The sequence below is a fragment of the Aedes aegypti genome, chromosome 2 (genome assembly GCF_002204515.2).
Source record: "Aedes aegypti strain LVP_AGWG chromosome 2, AaegL5.0 Primary Assembly, whole genome shotgun sequence".
Taxonomy (NCBI): Eukaryota; Metazoa; Arthropoda; class Insecta; order Diptera; family Culicidae; genus Aedes; species Aedes aegypti.
Window position 1 is genome coordinate 229,755,436 of NC_035108.1, and position 25,051 is coordinate 229,780,486.

The window sequence follows — 25,051 nt, forward strand, 5'->3', positions numbered from 1 at the left end:
GTGCTTACTTCTACCCTACTATCTAACGTGGTCAATGTATGCTAGCGATTGATAGACCACAACATGCACTGTCTGCTTATGTACCTAAACATGACGCGTGACGCGCGCCTCGGAGTTGTATGTATGTGTACTGTCTGCTGCCTCGCCCGGTTGGCGGTTGGAGGTTGGAGGTGTCTGCTGCTACACTGAGGCAAAAAAGCTTAATAATTTCTTAAGGAATAATTATGGTTTGGCGCCACAATGATTATTGTTGAAATTTGTAAGTTATACTTATGATTTTGGTGAAGAATTACAGTAATGAATTTCATAAGTCAATCATTGAAATTCGGTAATAAACGAAATGATAATAACTTAAATCGAATTATCAATCGATTATATTGTTCGCCTTTTATTTCAGGCGTGCACAAAAATAGACATGTTTTGATAACATGTGATCTGTTTTCGATTAACTTGTACCCAACATCGAAAGCAGAGTAGTTCTTCTAGCGATTGCTATGATAATTATTTCAAGTAATTGTTGTTAAAGAATTCAAAGCTCTCACTTATGAAACTTATGATCCCATTTTCGAAATGTTTAAGCGTGCAATGAAACCATAATTTTGCTGGTTCATAAGTTTTGATTTATGGAAAACCTAAGTATTTTTGCCTCAGTGTACGACCGCTTCGAGGGGTCGGGGAATAGGCCTATTCACATGACGTCTCAAATCAGCTGATCGGGAAGCACTTTGACAGTTCTTCTATGAAAATGACAGGCTCGTGTTAGCACCGGTCCTCCACCGATGTAAACAAATGCATAGACGGATCTGTCACATGAAAAGGCCTATGTAAAACAGAGTGCTGATGTTGTAATTATGGAAGTTCTCCTATATGCCCTACTGAAGTTGAAAATTGCATATTAACACTTCCCCTCAATTTTCAAATTTAGTGTATCAACAAATTCTGTAAGTTTTACTCGAGCAAGGGGTTTCGTAAATATATCAGTTCTTTGTTTATCTGTGCTCACGTATTTTAAAACTATTTTATTTTCTCTAATCAATTCCCTTATAAACATGTACTTTATGTCGATATGTTTTGTACGTTGATAGCTTCGTGGTTCCTCAACAATTCGGATGCAAGGTATGTTGTCCTCATTTATGATGAATGGGATCGAATCGATACCAATCTCATACAATAAATTGGATAACCATACACCTTCCTTAGCTGCTCCACATAGCGATATGAGTTCCGCTTCGGTAGAGGATAGGGTGACCATCGTCTATCTTTTGGTGGACCAAGATACCGTGTTCCCGTACACGGTGAAGAGCGATCCGGATATCGAGCGTCTATCGTCCTCATCGTTCGCGAAATCTGCGTCGGCGTATCCTTCGAGTGGTTTTGCTTCACGGTTTCGTCAGTATACAAGTCGCAAGCGTTTGGTGCCTTGGAGATACCTCAGGATTCGTTTGAGACCGGACCAATGGACTTCCTGGGGTGAACTCTGAAATCTAGAGAATACATTGACTGCATAGCATAAATCTGGTCTTGACATTAGAGCTAGGTACTGAAGACAACCCAACAGAGTTTTGTAAGGCTCGTTGGTCAATTGTCCATCCGTTTTTGTCCACCTAGCGTTCGGATCCATGGGAGTATTGATTGGATTGCAGTCTTGCATTCCAAACCTGTTTAGAAGCGTCTCAATATACGATTTTTGAGATATAATCAAACAGTTTTCAAATCGTTGGATGTCTAGGCCAAGGAAATTCTTCACTTCACCTAAATCCTTCATCTTAAACTGTTTGAACAGCTCCCTTTTAATCCATTCCACTTCCCGTATGTCCTTCCCAAAAATTAGGATATCGTCGACATGCAATACTATGTATAGATCCTTATCCTTGCAGACGTACAGACAGAAATCTGATTCTGTACTCTTGAAACCTAAGCTTTTGATTATTTGATTGAATCTTAGGTTCCAGCTACGTCCTGCCTGCTTTAGCCCATATAGGCTCTTGTTTAGTCTGGCAACATGTGAGTTTCCGTTCGAATTGATTGGCAACCTCATGTAAATTTCCTCCTTCAAATTTCCATTCAGGAAGGCTGTTTAAACATCAATCTGGTGGATGTACAGGCCTTCTTGGACAGCGATTGACAACAAAGTTCGAATAGGGTTCTAAAATGTTTAATGAAATCTTGTTTTTATTTAATAACACGAAAGAGCATGTTACTAAAACTACTTTAGCAATTTTTCCCGCTCGAATAACGGCTATATCATATTTGAACTTTAATTTAAAAATTGAGACCATAAATGAACCTTGACACTTATGATCATGTTTGACATTCGCTTAGTCGACAAAAACACCACAGGGGTTTCAGCTTTAAGTTCCTATCTGACATTTCGTAAGGGACACGGAAAATAAAATACACCCAAAATTTGAGTTTAAGCCAATGGGTGTTCAAAATTATAAAAAAAATATGTTTGGACTTGAACAACCAAAAAACATTGAAAATTGAGTAAACATGTGTTTTTGGCCTTAACATAAGCGTTTGGCACTAAAATTGGGACAGGGCTTTAGGACCCTATTGTCGTCATTTTCGCAACTGGTGCAAAAGTTTCCCCATAATCGACGCCCGCGTGTTGAGCACAGCCTCTAGCAACTAGGCGTGCTTTGTAACGTGGTAAGTCGTTATCACATTTTATGGAGAATGTCCACATCGAATTGATTGGCTTCCTTGCTTGGGGAATTTCTCGAATCGGCGTCCAAGTTTGATTTTCATGCAATGCTCTCAGCTCATCGTTGATAGCACGCTTCCACTGATCCCAATCATCGCGCTTCTTTAGATCCTCGATGTTCTGCGGAACTTCCCCTGATAAATGCAATAGCATGAAACTAGTTTCATAGTCTTGTAGCCAGTAAGGGCGATGAGAAACCCTTTGACTACGGCGCCGCAAATCAGCTGCGACTTCACCGTTGTCAAGATCGGATTCATTTCCATCTCGGTTTCTATCACCTTCTCCTTCTACGGATACAAATTCATCGCTATCATCATTATTTATCCGTTTCCACCATTTCCGGCACCACGTCGCGTCCTCCGTTGTTTCCCGGTCCGTCGTTTCGGCAATTCTGGTTTGCTCGGCGCTCTTGTGCCAGTCTGCGTCATAGAACGAAGCAATTGCGTCGCTTATGCCCTACCTTTTTGCACTCGAAGCAAACGGTGGTCCGATTCCGTCTCGGATTGCTTGGTCCCACCATAGCTACCGGATGACTATCTCCAAGACTTGCTAATTTCGGTTCCGCCTGATTGCCAGCCTCCTCTGCGTCCAAGAAGATCCGTTGGAGCTGCTCACGGGACAGCTGGTACAACTCCTCTTTACGAATCACCGACAGTGCACCCAAGACGTGCTTGAACTTCTCCGGAATGGCTACGAGCAGCGAATGTAGAATCTCGCTCTGCGCTACTGCCTCTCCCATACCGTCCAATTGTCGGACGCGTTCTTGATGCGTTGCGAACAAGTCCTTTAGCGATGTAAATCGCTCTGTGCGCAAAGTATATAAGCATGTGTGCAGACCCAACATAGCTGTGGCACTGTGGCTCTGGTACAGTGACACCAGCTTATCCATTATTTCCTTTGAGTAAGTACAATCGAATACATGGGCCATCGCATCGTCGTCCAGTGCGAGCCAAAATTCATTTACAGCAGCGTCGTCGTCTTTGATTCGTTAAGTTAAACTTAACACTATTGACTTCGCAGCACCAATCTGGAGTTCGCCGGTTGGACTTCCGAAGCGAAGTTTTGAACGAACTAACTGTCATTGCTCTGCCGGCTCGGCTTTTATCTCGACTGTTTTTGAAAACAGTCCAACATCACGTCGACGGAAGAAGTTTCACCACAACGGAGGATTTGTCAATTCGAGCGCGCCAAAATCCTTCCGATTGAAAATGTGTTGGCGGTGCTTAAGGTGCAACTGTTTGCTATCCATAAACGATGATCAATTTTGTAGTTTTGGGGATGTGATATCGGTTCTACCGGGCAGAGATGAACTAAAAGTATATCAACATGCCTGTTAAGCAAGCATATGACCCGATAGATCACCGAATGACCGATATGATATAAAACAGAAATATTTTCTTTTCAACGATAGTTTGAACATAGATTTTTCATGGATGCCACGATGAGTCTATCGTGTGTTACCTTAAGTTCGTTGATGAAGAAGAGGAAATTGAGCGAAGTTCTTTTTCTGAATTTCATCAGGATGCACAATACTTATATTTCTCCACAGCGCTCTCGGTTTACACCAGAGCAATCAAAAGTATTCTGATTACAAAGAATGACGGAAATGTGCTTACTTCTACCCTACTATCTAACGTGGTCAATGTATGCTAGCGATTGATAGACCACAACATGCACTGTCTGCTTATGTACCTAAACATGACGCGTGACGCGCGCCTCGGAGTTGTATAGAGGTCCCCAAGCAAACTGCCACAAACACCAACGCACAATCAATCTTACACAAGTCGATTTCCTCAGAATGAAAACGTATCGATGTTTGTTTGACGTCATTGAGCTTTCGGTCAACGGCAGGCCAACAAGGAAGTGGTTGTTTTGCAGCAATTCTGTTTATATTTATATTCTCACAGCAAACAAAAGCAATGTTGTGACAGTTCTCACAGCAAACAAAGAAAATTTTGTCAACATTGCACTACTACGCAGGCAACTGGATTGGTCTATGTATGTGTACTGTCTGCTGCCTCGCCCGGTTGGCGGTTGGAGGTTGGAGGTGTCTGCTGCTACGACCGCTTCGAGGGGTCGGCGAATGTAAAACAGAGTGTTGATGTTGTAATTATGGAAGTTCTCCTATATGCCCTACTGAAGTGGAAAATTGCATATTAACATCTGGGTGCTGCGAATTGAATCCCTTTTTATTTTCAAACAAATCTTGAAACATGCTTCTTGTGAAGAATTGAGTTTGTCGTATTAGTCCCTCAAACGTCACTTTGAGTTCTCTGTTTATCAAATTTCGCTCTCTGATCTCTCTCTGGAGAGCTTGAATGCGTCCTAGCTCGAATGACTTTCTCATTGTGAAATCGGCTAATAGTGGGTCTGCTAGAAGTTCGTGGATCTATTCCATTTTTATTTGGATTAAAACGCTGAGTTCGTTCAAAATTTGCCGGAGGAGCAATTGAAAGGATCATGCACTGAGAAAAATCTACACGCCAAGGTCGTGTGTTTTACTTATAGATTTGCGCAATGAGGAAAACCACATGACTTGAGTGTGGTAGCCATATGGATTTCGTCATTGACTTCACGGTATAATAACATGTGTATCAACATTAGGTTGTCATGAGAAACAAACATGAATGTCTAAATATTAAATCATGAAAACCAACTGATTTGCTTATTGAATTCGAAATGTAGTGGCTTTAGATAGTCATGTGTGATAGAACATGAATGTCATGAGACTGAAAAAAGTAATTTGATAGAAGAAATCTTGCTCCCCAAAATATGGATTCGAGGCTCCTCTGCATGTCGCAAGCTCACTTGAATGTTTTTTTTTTCTTTCAAACAAGTGAGTCAGCAACAAGCGGGGCGCCGCAAATCCATAATTTAGAAAGCCCGGGATTAGCATATTTCATTTTATTCGAAGCTGAAAGCCAGGAAAATCTGTTAGTGGAATCCGATTTTTCTCTAACGCCATACATTATATCCAACGTTGGAAGTAATGCATTTTATTTATAGAAAATTAGAATGAACTCCTTATCTTCACTAATAGAAAAAAAACGAATCCGCAAATTTTCCTCTAACACTTTCAGCTTCAGAATTTGCCTCTTCTCTTTGGAACATGATGATGACTGTCGTTCGACACGAGGTCCATCCGCAATTTAGTTCGCTATGGGTTGATCACTAATAATTTAGAAATTTGGAACACGGAAATCGACAGCAAGCTCATCGATTTCAAATCGACCAACTTGAACATGATGATCATAACACAAGATAATCATAAGTTAAACACACTGAATCCGTGTTGGGTGATGATCTATAGCACCCATAGGTTGACGCATACGAATTTGAAATGGTAAGCTTTAGGAACTTATGTGGAAAACTATGGAATTCATGTTGTCGGTTGATGAATCAGTCCATGAAGCAAAACTAAAGAATTGAATGTGTAATACACACGAAGTTTGTAAGAAAATCACAACAAATCGACATAGACGTTCATGAATCGATCCATAATTTTAAACACATGAATTTTTTGTGTGAATATTAGGTACACTGTTGTTGAAATAAGTCTTAAATATTATTGCGCATTTCTTTCACCACTGGACTATCGCAGAAATTTTTACAAGTGCGGGAATGCTAATAAAAGTGCGCGATTGCATCAAATCGAGTCGGTGTCTTCAGCGGGGTTATTCCTCGAAGTCCGAACAACAACCCCGCTGAAGACACAGAAATGATTCGATGCAATTTCGCACTTTTATTCGCATTTTTGCACTTATGAAGCCGCACTTCGCAGTCCAGTAGTGAAAGAAATACACAATATTTAGACTATTAAACAATTTGTTGCAATATAAAGAAAATAACAAAAACAAATAAAATTTTTATCTCTGAGATTACAATACTTTAGTATTGTACTGAGATACAATACTTACACGAGATCGGGCGAAAGCCAGTAAACGGCCCATCGGGCGAAAGCCAGCCCAGCGGCGGCACCACGCCACAGTAGGAGGAGCAAGCCAGAAGCCAAGAACCCGAAAGACAGCAACCCAGAACCAGCAGAAGGAACAAGACCAGCAGCCAAAACACGTCACCCGACGGCACGACGACGGGAAGCCAGCCCGGCGGCGGCACCAGCCAAAGCAGGAGTAGTTTTAGGATTAAAAATATAAAATGAAATGTAGAATAACAACTAAGGCTTGACCTTTATGGTCTAGCCACCCCCCCCCCCCCCTTTTTTTTCCTCTCTTCTTTTCCCCCTTTTTTTTCGAACGGAGATGAACCAGCCCTAGGGCTGAAAATCTCCTTAATAAAGCTATAATAATAATAATAACTTACACGAGATCACATTATTCTCAGTTGTGCTGAAGCTTTTGCTGCATTCAGACGTGTTCACGCTGAGCAACCGTTATCGTTTATCGGTTATCGCTTTGTCTTGATGGCACCTGCGTTGTTCGGTAGCAACAATGGTAGTTAGCCTTCGTCAAAATTCGTTCAAGATAGATCTTCGAAACTTCGAAAAGCGTCCGAGTTTTGAAGATGTGCATAATCTCATCTTCAGAAACATAGCTCTGAAGCCGAGTCAGGTTCTACGCCTGCAAATGAACCACGTTCAGTGCTGTGTGCATGTGAAATGCATCGATTTGGAAACTGCTCTGAAGGTGGTAGAGCAACACGACGACCGTCACCAGCTCGAAGTGGCTGGGAAACGGTACAAAGTGCGCCTGTTGATGGACGACGATAGACTTGAGGTAAAAGTGCATGACCTCTCAGAGAATGTCACAAATGAGGACATTGCCACATTTTTCCGGCAGTATGGTGAAGTCTTCAGTGTGACCGAAGCGGTATGGGGTAAACATTTCGCTGGCAGGGGAATTCCTTCTGGAGTACGCATCGTGCAAATGTCTCTGAAGGAACACCTGAAATCGTACATCACCATTAAACGTGAACAAACATATATATCTTATATATCGCAGCCAGCCACATGTCGCCATTGTACCCAACTAGTTCATGTTGGCAAATCCTGTACAGTCAACAAGAAGAGTTTGACTCAAACAGCATCGAACAGGACTACATCAGTTGAACCAGATCAAATTCCTCCCGCCGCAACCACTGTTGCAACGAAATCGAAGGTTGCAAAGAAACAAAGCGACAAAATGCCTCAACAGCAGCAACAAAAGCTTCCACAACAACAACAGCAATCTAAGCGAACAGTGGTCCAGTCAGACGAGAGATCATCACCTACGTTTAATGAAACACGTACATCATGTGAGAGATCGCCACCACGGAAGAGAATAGATAAAAAAATTGAGCCAGCACCTACGGACGGATCGTACATTATGCAGAATGAGTTTACAACCGACGACGATGATATGGATACAGTTGAAGAGGAAGAACCCCCCATCGAAGAAGATGCAGACAAGTGGTTTGTTTGGATTCAAAATAAATATAAACGTGAAAAGAAAGGAAAGATGTAACTGAATTGTAATATATCGATAAAATAAAGCTATCCCGACCCGAATGACTCTTGATTGAGTTAAAAGGTCGTTAATTAAACATAAAAAAAAAAAAAAAAAAAAAATAAAATCACATTATTCTCTCACAAGTAACATAACCACAATCTGGAATGTTTGGCTCCGACAATCAGGCTCCCGCTTGACAAGCAAATTGAGTCAGACCGCAGCACCCAGATTAACATGAAAAATTACGGAAAAAACTTCTCAGTCGATTTTCTCAAAATTAGGTTTCGTCACTTACACACCATCTCATATTTGAAAACATCAATTTTTATCTGCCACCTATGCCATTTACTGCAAAATCAAATAAAAATGGCCAAATTATACACGCGTAACGCTCTGACCAACATACTCCTCCATACACAAGCTAAACCCTCCCGTACACTGGTCATAGATTGTAGGAAATGGTTCAAGATGTAACGTCTGTTAGTCTGTGGTTGTGTTTTGCATACATATATGTTTCTACCAGATGAAATTGTATAACTTTATTTAATCTTTTGTTTTTCTTACAGACGCTCTGGGTGATGTTCTTTTTGGAAATACTTTTGGTGAATGTTTTATGCAAACCTATTGCGATGCCGGATTCTGCAAAGTAAGTTATTTCTTATTCAATTGATTGTTATGCACCTGTGAGAAATGATAATAGGTTTTCATATACTTGATTATTTTTATTTATAAAATGCTTATGTTGTTTCACTGTTGGACACGTTTCAGAAATAAATAACTTCAAAAAATTAACACTCATTGTCGCTGAAAAAAGAAGTTTTATTGCGCAGTTCCCACCTTATTGGACCCCGCACTTCAGAAGTGCGGGCAGGTTCATAAGTGCGGAAACGTCAAACCCTTTGTTTTCGCCGTTGGCGAGCAAGAAAAGGCAGTGAATCGGTTTCGCGCCAATAAAAATTGTTTACGTTTTATCAAAAGCAGGGCTGCCACATGTACAGATTTATCTGTATTACACAGATTTTTTTATTTTGACACAGGTTTGATTCGTATGGAACACAGATTTTCTTTCAACAAATTTTGTATGGCACAGATTTTTTTTTGTATGGGACACAGATTTTCTAAACTCGTGGATACAGATTTTCTTTCAAATCATCTGGCTGCTCTGATCAAAAGCATGTGCTCTTCGATTATAATTAATTGTGGCAATGATGCAGTCAAGTGCAAATCTGCATTTGGATAGAAAAACCAGTGTGATTTGTCGCGTAAATGTACATTTGAAGAACTTTGGCTATGGATCCATTTGCTTAGAAACATATTTGGAACCACTGCTTGGTGACCTTCGAAATGCGATACACAACTTTCCCAATAATTCATTTATTTATCAAAGCACAACCCAAGTAACCGTACAGCTGTATATAGTTGCATCAATATCACTTTATATGCTACTATAAAATATGGCATATAAAGTCATACTGCATTACATGTCTCATTAATGCAGTATTAAAGTGGAAAAGAGCGCTATTAAAGTATAAATACAGCTACATTTCCTAGCTCTATGTTGGCAATTGCTAAAGTATAGTTACTGTCTGTACCGTATAAAAGCTTTAGCCAAAGTGTATTTAATGCACCATTATTTTAGATCAAAAATAGAAACACAAAAATATTATTGTATATTTTTTTGTTCGTTGGATGTCAGGTCAGTGTTGCTTACGAAGTTGTTTGTCTGTTTTTTTTGTGTGGCTGGTGGGATTCGAACCCAAATTAAGTGAGATGTTTTCGATGACTCGCCGCGCCTATCCTCCGGACCATGGATGCTGCATGTTTTGACCGGGAAATTGTGCAACTTCAAGCAGCGCCCTTTCGTTGCCGGTGGCAAATACTGTCGATTTCACTCCAAGTTAACCCATCACAAGTGTGTAAGCTCCCTCAAAGTGTGTAGCAGGGATACGTCGAATCATGATAATGTTTTTAGTGCACTTATTCCTTGCGGTTCAAGGAACACGTGCACCAAATACGTTGGGATGATCCGTTGCAAGCGTGTACCATAGTTTGTCATAGTTCAATTGGGGGTGAAGTGCGCAATAAGTTGGTGAACGCTCTTTTGCTGTTGAGATTTTGTTTTATTTTCATTGTGTGGGGCTAAAACGGTTGCTCATCTTCACGCTTTATGTATCGTTTTAGCATCTTGTCACATTGAGTTGGTGATAGGTGTGTGGTGTACGCATGGGCCTATCAATCGTAAGGTTTTTGGTTCAATTCCAGAGTGATGCAACATTTTTTTTTGATTTCAAATTCTGGTTTCTCAAAAGACAGATCTACGAATTTCAACCAGATTTCTTGTGGCGAATTTTCATAAGGGATATTTAAGTATTTCTATAGTCTATTTGCCGGAGTGAAAGAAAGATCGACGATAAATACTGCATTGAAGTCTTCCCGTTTTTCTTGCGATGAAGCATTGAGTAAGATGATGCAATGAAGCATTGAGCGGTGACCGTATATCACCCATTAATGCACATTTCATTGCTACAATAAAGCAATGCTACATTGCATTTATAAAATCGAATTAAAGCATTATTGCACGCATATTGCAGAATAAAAGCAATGATGCATTGCTCTCGTTGAATTAAAGTTAAAATACGATAATACCTTAATGCTTGTGGTTACTTGGGTAGCTTACCCGACGTGGCTAGCCACGTTGCAACGATATCTTAAGGGTGTGAGACGTTTCACCGATTCGTTTAACATTTATTTAAAATTTGACAGCTCGATAGTTATTTCCCCTCCGGTTGAAAGTAACCCTGCTCTGAAGCATGTGTGCTTGTGGGCTTCGTAGTCGTGCGGTTAGCGGCGTCAGTCGGTTAGGCGTATTGTGCTATGGAGTGTGGGTTCGATTCCCGCCCCAGTCGGAGAAAACTTTTCGTCAAACGAAAAATTCTTAATTGGTCCACTGGTCGTTCCGTGTGTCCGTTGTCTAATGTTAGTTATGTTCAGTCTGTGCAGCCTCTGGCTGAAGACGGTGTAAATTGTCTTTTTTTTGTCTTTTTAAACTTGACAGTTCGAAAGTTATTTTCCTCTCCCGAGAATTTGAGTATTACCAAACCTCTGTCAACTTTGTTTAGAAATAACTACTCGACTGTCAAAGCTCAAATGGGTTGACCGCGAAGTTCAATATAACCATTTGAGGGAAAATAACTATCGAAATGTCAAATTTTAACTAATAGTTAAACGAATTGGTGAAACGGTTCACAGCCTAAAGCAAAAAGCTACCTATAATCTTTCAAATCGCATGATACTGAATGCCTCAAAATCGCCTAAATTTATGCTCAGGCAATACTCCATCGAGCACGTGGCCTCAATACTGCTAATCTGAAATAATTATAGCCTTATATGCTGTTGTAGTGTTTCTTGTGTTGTGAAATATTTCAAAAGTTCCAGAAGATTCTATGAATTGAAGAGTAGAATCGTACCAAAAAATCTAGCATATCCTCCCAAATAGCTGATGTAGTGTAGTATGATTCATTGTCATTTTTCAAAATTACAGTTGTGAAAACTGTCGACTCAGAGAAATATTTACCTACCATGTCATGGAACAGGAATGTTTTAAGCAATCATCATAGTAAGCATAAAATTTTGTATTAAGCTTGCATCCATGAGTCGATATTGAGTCATTGAGCATCGACTGTTGGAGGTTTCAATGTAAATTAATAAAACTTGAATATTTGGCGCACAATCATCTCATTTATGTTTATCCTGCTTTTGCATACGTCGAACTCGTTTTTGAACCTGAGATGGAACTGGAGAAACCGTTTCACATTTTCAACTCACACCCGATTCAAGTTCGACTGAACTGCAATTTGCTTGAAGTTGATTTATTGACGTTTTGAACACCAACCAAATTTCAAATCAGACGACAATGATGAAATGTTCGAGAATATTCTATGAATTGGAATGAACAAAGTTCCAGAAAACTCCAGAATATTCTGCCAAAGAGCTATTGTAGTACTCCACAATTTTCAATTGTAATGTTCTAATCTTAAAATTTACTGTTGTAGTGCTTTTGAATTGCTGTTGTAGTGCTCAACGAAACTTTTCGATGAAACATTTCAAAGCGTTACTGACAGACAAACAACTCTGGGATTATATATATATATATACTAGCTTACCCGACGTGGCTAGCCACGTTCCAACGAACTTTTGAAGCGAAAAGCTACCGCAATCCGGGGTATCATTGATCAGCGGGGTAACATTGATCGGAATGACCCATCACGTAAAAAGTTCGTATCGCCATTCATTGATGGAACATTTTCAAATCATGAATGGTGCTTCTCTTTCTTATATTCGTAAGCTAATGAAAGTGGAGATTTTTGCGTAATTTGCGTTTACCTTATGCGTAAATTTGTCAACTTTTCGAAACAATTATTTAAATGGGTAAGGATGATACTACCGAACATTCATGACTCACATAAGTTCTGCAAACGATATGAGCAAGGAAAATGCGGTTCTTACTAAAAATGGCATCGCCGAAAACGATTCCGTTGAGAAAACTTTCATAAGTATGCTCAATTAGGCAACATTAACGAATTACTGTTAAGAATATAGAATTCCCTTAGGAAATTGTCTACTTTTAGGCGTATTCCGTGGTTCGAGGTGTTTTAATTTCAAAATAACTTAAAAAGTAATTGACTTGTAAGCGTTTGGCCTTCATACTCGGCTTCGGGGGCCTTGATTTAAGTAAGTAACGACATTTTCAATATTACCGAACATTGTTTACATGGATGATCAATGTTACCCCGTATCAGCTAAATCACTTAAAACATTTTTTTGAACATGCTTAAAACTTTCAAAAAACAAAATGCAGTATATAGTCACGAGCTATGGGTGGCAGAACTTGTTTTAAAAATATAAAATTTGCAACATATGCATTTTCAAACGAAATAATTAGGAAATATTCAAATATATGATCATTGTTACCCCGGATTACGGTACGTATAATCTTTCAAATCGCATGATACTGATGACCGCAAAATCGCCTAAATTTATGCTCAGACAATACTCCGTCGAGCACGTAGCCTCAATACTGTTGTAGTGTTCTAATCTGAAATAATTATGGCCTTATATGCTGTTGTAGTATTTCTTATGTTGTGGAATATTCCAAAAGTTCCAGAAGATTCTATGAATTAGAGAGTTGAATCGAACCAAAAATTCTAGCATATCCTCCCGAATAGCTGCTGTCATTTTTCAAAATCATCAGTTGTGAAAAGATCATCGACTCACAGAAATATCGAGTCATGGAACAGGAATGTTTTAAGGGATCATCATAGTATACAATAGGAAGTGCAAAATTTTGTTTTAAATATGCATCCATGAGTCGATATCGAGTCATTGAGCATTGACTCATGGAGGTTTCACTGTAAATTATTAAAACTCGAATATTTGGCGCACATTCATCTCATTCAAGTGTATCTTGCTTTTACATATGTCGAACTCGTTTTTGAACCTGAGATGGAACTGGAAAAACCCGTTCCACATTTTCAACTCACACCCGATTCAAGTTCGACCGAATTGCAATTTGCTTGAAATTGATTTGTTCACGTTTAATCACCAACTCAATTCCAAAACAGACGACAATGATGAAATGTTCAAGAATATTCTACGAATTGGAATGAACAAAGTTCCAGAAAACTTGAGAATATTCTGTCAAGGAGCTATCGTAGTACTCCTCAATTTGCAATTGTAATGTTCTAAAATTAAAATGGACTGTTGTTGTGCTCTTAAATTGCTATTGTAGTGCTCAACGAAACATTTCATGGAAACATTTCAAAGCGTCACTGACAGACAGACATATCGAGGCATGTCTTATTCTCCATAAAAAAAAAACACATTTTTCTTGCTGTTTTAAGGTTGTGACGTTTTGAAGTTTACATGTATCGTAAAACTACAACAACTATAGCTACTACAACAACTACAACAACTGCACCCTCCAAGTTCCAAGGTGCGGCTGCCTTACGTTGAAAACTTCATTCCTCAAAGTCTGTCTATCAATTCCAAACTCTATTGCATACTACCATACCAATCAGACCTTATTCCTGTCAAGACACAGAGTCATAACCCCAATATGATGGATTTACCCAGTAAATCCACAACCTTGTCATAACCCCTCTTACGCTTCGCTATCCTCGAAAGACACCCATATTGATTCTTGGCAAAGAATATCAGTATTCAATCCACAAATCCAAAATTACACCACATTACGTTGGTCCGTTTGGCATCGCCGGTGGATACCTGTTCTGACATTTGTTTCTTTCAAATTTTACTTCAAGCCTGTTCCCCCACTTTATCAATGAATGTTGACGAATCACGATAATCTGAAGATTGTGACCAGAACGCATGTTTCTACTCAGATCCTGTGGAGCTCAGGAACTCTAAGGAGTGCTGAGAACCATCAAGGTCAAAAGTTTAAGCTCAACACCTAATACTCGCTCAGTCCCCCGCCTTCGAACGTGCCAAACGTGTTTTCCTCGTGTGCGTTAGAAATCAATTCAGTTAGTTCAGTAAAGTTTAGTTTAGTATGATTATAAAGTTAGATAAAGTTATTTAGTTTTTTTAAATATATTATATTATTAAATAGCTTACCCAGCGTGGCTAGCCACGCTCGAACAAAATTTGAGAGCGGAAAGCTATGCATAATCTTTCAAAGATTGATAATGTTTATGTTTAGCTGCAGAATGACATTATGAACTAATTAATTACTCTGTTCATAACTGTGAAAGTGCTCTATAAACTGAGAAACATACTCCGTCCCAGTGGAGCTGTAACGTTAGAAGTAGAGGATAATGGTTATAATTTTATTAACATAACCCGACATTGACATGCATGAAAAGTACTAATGACCGCAAAATCGCCCAAATATATACTATGACCATACTCTATTTAGCACATGACCTTAATGCTGTTGTAATGTTCTAATTTGGAATAACTATAGCTCTTATGCTGTTGTAGTGTTTCTTCAGCTGTGAAACATTTCGAAAATTCCAGATCATTCTATGAATTAGAGAGAACAACATTCTCGAATATTCTACTGAATAGCTGTTGCAGAGTTCCATAATACATTGTTGTCTTTCAAAATCACAGTTGTATTGCTGTTTGCTTTTGAGGTGCAAATCTTCACTAAACGTCCTCCAAATGCGGTAACACAAAATAATCAAAGGACACGTAGCAACGATTATCAAAATCACCGCCGACCTAGCAAGAAAAAAATATCTATGACATCGCATTTCTTGTGGAAAATCTTACCTCGTTTGGTGTTCCCGCATTTGATATTTGGGTTTCAAACAATAATAACGCTTGAAAATATCGACTCATAGAACGGGAATGCTTTGGAAAGCTGTTATGGGGGACCATCATAGTAACCATGAATTTAGTTTTTAGTCTGTTTTTAGTTTCACTGTAAATAGAATAAAAACTCGATTTGGCGAACAATAATCTGATTCATGTGTATATTGCTTTTCCACATGTCAAACTCGTGTTTAAAAGTTGGAACTGTTGAATCCACTTCTGAATCACATATTTAACGCCAACCCAATCCAAGTTCGACCGAATTACAATTTGCTTAAAGGTGGTTAATTTACGATTTGATCACCGAACAACACGTTTAATCGAAGGCACACAAAATTGAGAACGATTCAAGCAAAATCGAGCGTTTCAATCAACACATCATGTGCGTAATATTAACATATTCTGAAAAACTGCACTTATGTTGATTTCTTTCGCTTTGCAATATGAAGCTTTTCAATGCAACATGATTTTTTTTTTTGAAAAATAAGCATATATTTATTATGATAGAACAAAATTGATTTTGCAGCATTAGTAAAAATTACACATAGATATATTAATTCAGAAGAGCTCGATTTAGTTTAACTTTTTTTTAGAGAGAAGTTCCTAAAAATGAAAACAACAATTATGAAAAATTCTAGTACATTCTACGTATGAAGAAGAAATGTGTTCCATGAAAATCTAGAATATTCTGTCAAATTACTGTTGTAGTGTTCTTCAGTTTGAAACTGTCATGTTCTAGAAATCAAATTAACTGTTGTAGTGCTCTAAAATTGCTGTTGTAGCGCTCAGCGAAACTATTCGGTGAAATATTTCAAAGCGTTACTGACAGACAGACAACTCTGGGATTTTATATATATGATATACAGCCATTCCATGAAAAACCGATCTAGTGGGTCACCGAATTCCGTGAAAATTTGATATTTTGTTCCTTATCCGAAATAAGGATACACGTGTTTTTGGATTTTTTGATTAGGGTGGCCATCTCTGAAATAGAGTGACCAGAAAAATCGCGATTTTGCTTTATTTTTATTTTAAAAAAAAATCTAACTTTTGAACCGTTCGACCGATTTTCAATCTTTTGGGACCAAATGAAAGCTATAGACTTTGACTTTTCAGGAAAAATATAAAATTTCACAAAAAATGTGTTTTAACATGAAAAAAATCAATAATTTTCGTTTTTTCGTGTTTTGAAGGCCTCGGGACCAAAGGGGCTATTGCTGTTCAGTTCGTTGAATTGTTTTTGTATTGTACAACAACACACAAATTGCTATTGAGAACAATACATGAACAATATATCGTATTGTATTTTCAAAATGTATGTATGAGAAAATATACATATTTGTATTGTTACGATACTTAACTACCCGTATATTATATTGGGAAAATCTCCTATACCATACAGTGAACTGTTCAAAACAATATATTTTACTGTAATTGTATTGTCATTATTCAATATACTGTATTGCATTTCCAATGCTTTGAATGGTACTGTACTGTTGCAATACGTTATATTATTTTTGTATTGTATTTTTTATCCGGATATCTAAACTAAAGTTTAGGTTGGATTTTACACAAACAAAATTCTAGTTTTTAGCCTCATGAGGTGATTGAAACAAAAAAATTTTTCAAGTTGTTTTTTCGTGGTTTTTCATTTAATTAACAAAAGTTAGTTTGGGACAAACTAGAAATTGTTTTTTTTATTTTGACAGTAGTAAAAACAACAAACGATTTAGGTGGTTTCCATGATATAAAGAAACAAAGTATTATATTCCGAAAAATGACATTTGGTAGTGACGTCATTCCTATCGCAATCTCTAAAGAGTACAAGAGAAGGCAAAGCCTACTCTCTTACTATCGTTCTAGCCCCATGCTTGGCGATAGGAATGACGACACATTTTTTTTTATTGAAAATCGTTGTTTACACGAGGAAAAGCCTACCTTGTTGTGTATACCGTGGGTTGTTTCAAACAAAGAAAATTCGTTTGAAGTTGCCAATCTTCAGTTTGTTGCAAACAAATTTATTGCTAATAACAAAAATTATTGTTAGTCGTTAGGTTGACTGTTATTTGCTTCATATGAGCGATAATGAAAAACAAAAAACGCTGCACAATGACAAATTTTATTTTGTTTTTTTTTATTTGATTATAAAAGTACACGCATGTAATAGATCCTCAAATATTAATAATGTTGAGAACAAGAGCGATGGGCACCGATCTTACAGCAGGACAAATAAAATCACGGCGATACTTAGGCTGTGAACCGTTTCACAGATTCGTTTAACTTTTGGTTAAAATTTGACAGTTCGATAGTTATTTCCCCTCCGGTTGAAAACAACCATGCTCTGGAGCATGATTAAACTTGACAGTTCAAAAGTTATTTCGTGCTCCTGCAAAATTGAGAATAACTAACCATCTGTCAACTTTGTTCTAAATTACTACTTGACTGTCACAATTCAAATGGGTCGACCGCAAAGTTAAATTTAACCATTAGAAGGGAAAATAACTATCGAATTGTCAGATTTTAACCAAAAGTTAAACGAATCGGTGAAACGGTTCACAGCCTTAATCTGTTACATGCTAAAAAGCTAACGTTTATTCATTATTGTAAGTACAAATTTGTTATACTTAGAGCTAAATAGGTACTCACAACATCGGTGTTTTACCGTATTAGAGTAGGGTAGGTGTACCAGTTATGGACATAATGGTTCCCTATTTTGCCATACGTGATAATTCATTCTGTGTGGTTTAATAGTTTGATATTATATTAATCCAGATGTAAAACATTCAAAAATATTCAAAATGTGAAAGTTTTCTAGAAAACACATATGGCCAAATAGAGAACCATTATGCCATAACTGGTATACTTTACCTATTTGTCTTACACGCCTGTGCTGTGTTTTGTTCTCGTTCGTACAATGTTATGACTTACTCTATTCTACAGCACGTATATTTATTTATTTATTTCGTCAAGCATAGGTAGACTACATACAATAATTACAATACTTTCTTACATGCTATGGATTACTTCTATTGTTCTTTACTCGTGTTTTAAGCTGCTCTTTGGACATAGTAATGCCAATGAATTCGCAATGTACATTATACTGACGCATCATATGGTTTATTGGTCCGTTTTGAGCATGATGCGTTCTGCATGATTTTTCTGAAAATAATTTTCTTGTTCTTAAATGCGGAGAGGGTGTGGAAGTTTAATTGAGAAAGAAGTGCAGCAGAGTCTGCACGGTTCGAAATAATGTTGTTTATGAAGAGAATCATTGCGAATTCCCGGAGTTGCTTAAGTGTTTCCAAGTTGATGAGCATGCAGCGTGCTTCATACGACGGAAGTGGCAGTACAGTCCAATTCAATTTCCGAAGGGCGTATAAAAGGAATTGCTTCTGTACTGATTATATGCGTTCTTCGTGTACGACATGATACGGGTTCCATACTAGGTGACAGTATTCCAGAATTGGTCTTACATATGTAGTATACAATAGTTTAATAGTAAATGGGTCTTGAAAATTGTTGCTGAATCTCTTAATGAAGCCAAGCATGCTGTTTGCTTTGTTTATTATGGAATTATAATGCTCTACAAAAGTGAGTTTAGAGTCTAGGATTACGCCCAAATCCCTTACAATTTTACACTTCTGCACTACTTGATTTCCAAAAAATACTTCAATTGGTGGTGTTACATATTTTCGACTAAATGCTATTGAATTACATTTTTTCAGTGCGCATCGTACCTTCGTGCTGTGCGTACACGAATTATCTCTGCTCTTGGAAGTTTTCTTAAAAAACTACCTAAAGCAATAAAACAGTACTTTTCAGTGCTACAAAAACAGTACTTTTCAGTGCTAAAATTAAAAACGTTTTTTTAAGTGCTACTAAAACAGTACTTTTCAGTACTATTTTTTCTACTATTGATCCCTTTACGATTCTTGTTTGGACCCGTTCCTTCGATTTTTCGTTGGGCCCGTTGGCGAAAGCTAGCGGTGGTAATCCTTCTTGGACACCGTCTTGGGAAAAAAACCTCTCGAAGGTCACGTCTTCTTTCGTTTATTAGCTAAACATGGTACAACAAACAAAAGGGAGGGTAAATCTCTGAATTCACAACTTCCTTCCAATAAAGTGGGATTTAAAACTGTCACTAAACGTGGCAAGAATGGAAGAAAGGACGTTTCTCCGGAATGCGAACTTTCTTCCAAGGGTTAAATGAATAATTGTATCGAAATGAGCAATCAGTTCGATGCTCTAGACAAATTTTCCGAACACCAAATCGAAGTAGGCTCTAGCCCAGGCTCTTTGATTCAAGTGAGGAAGCAAAGAGTGCCGCATATCGTGGTCAGTTGTTCCGAATTTGGGGAATTTAGGCAGGAGATCTTGAACTCCATTAGGGGAATCAAGGTTTCCTTCCAAATCGCAAAGAAAGGAGGCTGTCGCGTTTTGCCGGAAACTCTTAAAGATCGCGAACTTCTTCTCAAACATCTTGAAGAGAAGAAGCACAATTTTTTCACTTATGACGACAAAACTGAACGTTTGTTCGAAGTTGCCTTGAAAGGTCTCTTAAGTGACTATAAGTCACCTGAAGAGATCAAAAATGGAATAAATGATTTACTTGGATTTTCCCCAGTCCAGGTAATCATTATGAAAAAGAGAACCCAATGTGGCATTGTTTGGAAAGGGCTTTCTCAAGCATATTATTTAGTTCACTTCAACAAAAAAGAACTGAATAATATTAAAGCTTTAGAAAAAGCAAAACTTATGTTCGATGTCCGTGTGACATGGGAACATTTCCAGAAACCTGGAGGAAATTACCAGAACCCCACTCAGTGGCGTCGGTGCCAAAAGTGGAGTTATGGTACAAAAAATTGTCGCATGGATGCTAAATGCATAATTTGTGGAGGTTCTTCTCACGCCAAGGACGTCTGTCCAGTAAAGGAAGATACCACCAAGTTCATATGCTCTAATTGCGGGGCTAATCATAAGTCCAATTTTTGGAATTGCCCTTCACGCAAGAGAGTCACTGAGGCTCGTGCCAGGCAGATGAAAGATAATATCCGTTACGATAACAGTCGTTTCCGGAATTTGCCTGGTAGAGTATCGAACAATGCTAATTTTTCAGTTTCGATCGCTTGATTAGGAATCATACCCACCAGGAAGATCATAATCATGCTCATTCACAAACTAATTTTAATCCGTCGGGTAGCCGTTCGAATCTTTCACATTCGAATGTATCTACCCACGGTAAATCCTTTGCCGATATCGTAGCAGGTAATTTGAACTGCTCCCCTATTCGCACTATGAGTACCCATTAGAGTGGTTCAAAAAATCGTTTTTGCTCCACACTACTCATACGATTTTAGATCAAATTCTGAGTGTCCTCTCAAAATTTGAGCTCATTTGGATGAAAACTGAGACTGCACAAGCCCTTTAAAGTTTATATGGGAATTACTATGAGAAAAGCAACCAATTCATTCAATCGGTCATAGTGTTTACCCATGTGCTCTTGGGGATTAGAGCTATGTGGATACTGTGAGATACAATAATCAGCTACAACTTTGCCGAAGACCGTTTTCAAATCGGACGCCCCAGTAATTAGTTATTGGTTTTTGAATGAGTTGTAAAACTTTGGCTATAATTATTATTCTGCCCTGCCCATAACTGCATAACAGTCACATTCGACATTTTTGACAAATTGGAGTTAATACCATGGAGAGTCATTAAATGATAAATACTTTCGATCAACTTACTAAAATCTGTGAGATTGTTCTAGAAAATTCGAAAAAAATACCAAGTTGTTTTGTCACATTGGCAATTGTAACCGCATAACAGTCACATTGAGATTGTACATGAACCTCATAATGTAGTAGAAACGAAATTTCTTTCAGAATTATTTTTTGTCTATTCACCCAATATGCGTTATAAGTTGTACAAAATTTCAGCCTCAAATAAGCTCTTTTGAATTCTTAATGATTTTTTGAAATTTTAGTTTCCTCCCATACTGCAAACTTAGTATCCCATTTACTCAATGCCTACTTTTGTCGAATGTTACAAATTTGCAGTTATGGGCAGTGCAGGCATCACTGGATATATGCAGTAAAACATAGTAGCCATAAGTAGATGAAAAAACCGAATTTAGTACTTTACCATTTAATTCCACTAGAGTTTGTATCCTTTGACAGATACGCGTATTTCGACCTCAACTGTAAGGCCGTCTTCAGTGTCGTGTACTAGACTCGACTTCGTCGGTTTTTTCATCTACTTATAGGTATTCCACTAAACAGCTCGAAGATTTATTATCATAGTAGCCATGATTTGTGCGCGCTATCTTTCGCGCCAGGTGTAGCAGAGTTGCCTTTTCATAAGTTAAATGAGCACTGCTGAGGCGTCCGATTTGAAAACGGTCCTCGGCAAAGTTGTAGCTGATGAATGTATCTCACAGTATCAACGTAACTCTAATCCCCAAGAACACATGGGTAAACACTATGACCGATTGAATGAATTGGTTGCTTTTCTCATAGTAATTTCCATATAAAGTTTAAAGGGCTTGTGCAGTCTCAGTTTTCATCCAATTGAGTTAAAATTTTGGGAGGACACTCAGAATTTGATCTAAAGTCTAATGAACGGTGTGGAGCAAAAAGGATTTTTTTGAACCACTCTAGTATCCATTCTACTTGTCTCAAATCAAATGGAAATACCCTACCGCCACAGGTAACTCCTACTCCGCTTCTTCGTCTACCGAAAATTCTAATGGGAAATCATCAGATAATGTAAATACCCACTTCAAGTGATATGTCTGCCTCTGATTTTAATTTTCTAACTGAACAATTGAATCTAATGATTGATGCAATCACAGATAACAGATGTTTATGTCCGATTGTAGAACTGTGTAAGACAATTAATGGTGATTTTAAGTGGCAACACAACTAGCAACATCGTGGTGGCGCTGTTATCGCTAAGTTCCCATGGTGATGTCTGTGGTGAATATGAAACATTTCAGGATACTTATATTCACCACTGATTGCAGCAATACGTTGTGTGGCGGCTCTAGTGTTTTCATCGTGTTTAAGTCTGAATATTTACACAAGTTTTCAGAAGATTTTTGTTCTAGCATAAACATCTGTTATCTGTGATGCAATGTTCAAAGCCACCACTATGACTGAAGCAGTCCAAGTAGGTGTAAAATTTACAAATCAAATTGTTATTGGATTACGTTTTTCTAATGGATCCAAATAATAATTTAAATATTTTAAATTGGAATGCTCGTTCTCTGAATGGTAAAGAGGATGAGCTGTTTAATTTTCTTACAGCTAATAACGTGCATATAGCAGTTATAACCGAAACTTATTTAAAACCTGGATCCAAACTAACAATAGATCCTAACTTTTTTGTTTATTGTAATGATCGACTTGATGGTGCATGTGGGGGAGTTGCAATCATCATTCACAGGCGTATAAAACATCAACTGTTTACGTCATTTGAAACTGAAGTTTTTGAAACTTTAGGTGTTTCTGTTGAAACACAGCTTGGTAAATATACTTTCATAGCTGCCTATTTGCCTTTTCAATGCTCTGGGCAGCAAGTTAATTTGCTCAAAACTGACTTGCGAAAATTGACTCACAATAAGTCAAAATTTTTTGTCATTGGTGACTTTAATGCCAAACATCGGTCATGGAATAATTCTCAAAGTAATTCCAACGGCAGAATTTTATTTGATGAGTGCTCTTCAGGATATTTCTCAATTCAATACCCTGATAGCCCTACATGTTTTTCCTCTTCTAGAAATCCATCTACGATTGACTTGGTCTTAACCGACTCTAGTCATCTTTGTAGCCAATTAATTACTCATGCTGATTTTGATTCTGATCAAGTGCCTGTTACATTTCAAATATCCCATGAAGCGATTCTCAATCCTATCAGCTCCACTTTTAATTATTTACGAGCCGACTGGAATATATGAAACGTATGTTGACTCTAAACTTGATGTTAACATTTCTTTAGAAACTATACTTGATATTGACAATTATCTTGAAACTTTAACAAATTCCATTGTTGAAGCCAGAAGCATTGCAATTCCAAAATGTGAAGTAAAATTTGAATCCGTGATTATAGACGATGATCTTAAACTCTTGATCCGTCTTAAAAACGTGAGGAGAAGGCAATTTCAACGCACTCGTGATCCTGCTATGAAAATTATATGGCAGGATTTGCAGAAAGAAATAAAGAAACGTTTTGCAGATTTGAGAAACAAAAATTTTGAAAATAAAATTTCTCAATTGAACTCTGGCTCTAAGCCCTTTTGGAAATTATCTAAAATCTTGAAAAAACCTCAGAACCCAATACCGGCATTGAAAGAGGAATACAAATTATTACTAACAAATTGTGAAAAAGCTCAAAACTTGCTATGCAGCTTGAAAGTGCGCACAATTTTAATTTAGGACTTACTAGTCCAATTGAAAATCAAGTTACTCAGGACTTCGAAAATATTCTCAATCAAGAGAACGTTTTCGAAAATGCCTGGGAGACTGATTTGGAAGAAGTGAGATCTATTATTAAAAAAAAAAAAAACAAAAATATGAAAGCTCTTGGCAATGATGGAATTTTCTACATCCTCATCAAGAAACTTCCAGAAAGTAGCTTATCATTTTTAGTTGATATATTCAACAAATGTTTTCAATTAGCATATTTTCCTGACAAATGGAAAAATGCTAAGGTTGTATCAATTTTAAAACCAGACAAAAATCCAGCAGAAGCTTCTAGCTATCGTCCAATCAGTTTGCTTTCCTCCATCAGTAAACTTTTTGAAAAGGTTATTTTGAACAGAATGATGGCCCACATAAACGAAAATTCAATTTTTGCCAATGAACAGTTCGGATTCCGCCATGGACATTCGACCACTCATCAACTCTTACGTGTAACAAATTTGATCCTTTCCAACAAATCTGAAGGCTATTCTACTAGTCTTGCTCTTCTAGACATAGAAAAAGCATTCGACAGTGTTTGGCATGTTTTATATCCTGTAATAAAGCCTAAAATAATATGTTAATCAGACCACAGTCCAGGAAGTCTTCTTTCTGTGCCAACTGCAGCCAGTACTTATAGCTCAGAAATACCGTAGGTACGAACAGATAAAAGGCACCAAGTCAGAAGGTAGAATAATTAATATCACTTGAGATAGGTATACATGACAGTCCTTTCCCCTTTAGAAACTTTCTAATAACTCTTTAACAGCCACCTACATGTTGCAACAACTCATACAACGAACAATCGAAAATATATTCAAAGAATTGCATGATCTTATCTTAAATACGCAAATTTGCTAATTCCATGACTACAACAAGACATTCAAATCATTAGATTTTACTGCTCAACATTACATTTGACACATTTGTCAACACTAAAGAACAATTTTGTTCATCTCAATACAGCAATCGCTTCACAAAAGAACAACTATGTTCACAATAAACGACAATTTCGCCAGCTCTGAAGAACAATTTGGTTCAACGCAAATCGGCAATTTCACCGCACTTTCAAAACAGATACAATAGGGTCCTAAAGCCCTGTCTCAATT

The 25,051-nt window shown here is 37.7% G+C and overlaps 1 protein-coding gene across 1 annotated transcript in view; it reads left to right on the forward strand.

Moving 5' to 3' along the window:
- The window catches only part of LOC5574548 (scavenger receptor class B member 1), a 494,233-nt gene that overhangs the window by 432,143 nt on the left and 37,039 nt on the right, over positions 1-25,051 (forward strand). The window contains exon 10 of the mRNA XM_021844301.1: positions 8,718-8,797. Coding sequence (XP_021699993.1) covers positions 8,718-8,797 — 80 coding nt within the window. The remainder of the gene's footprint in view (positions 1-8,717; positions 8,798-25,051) is intronic.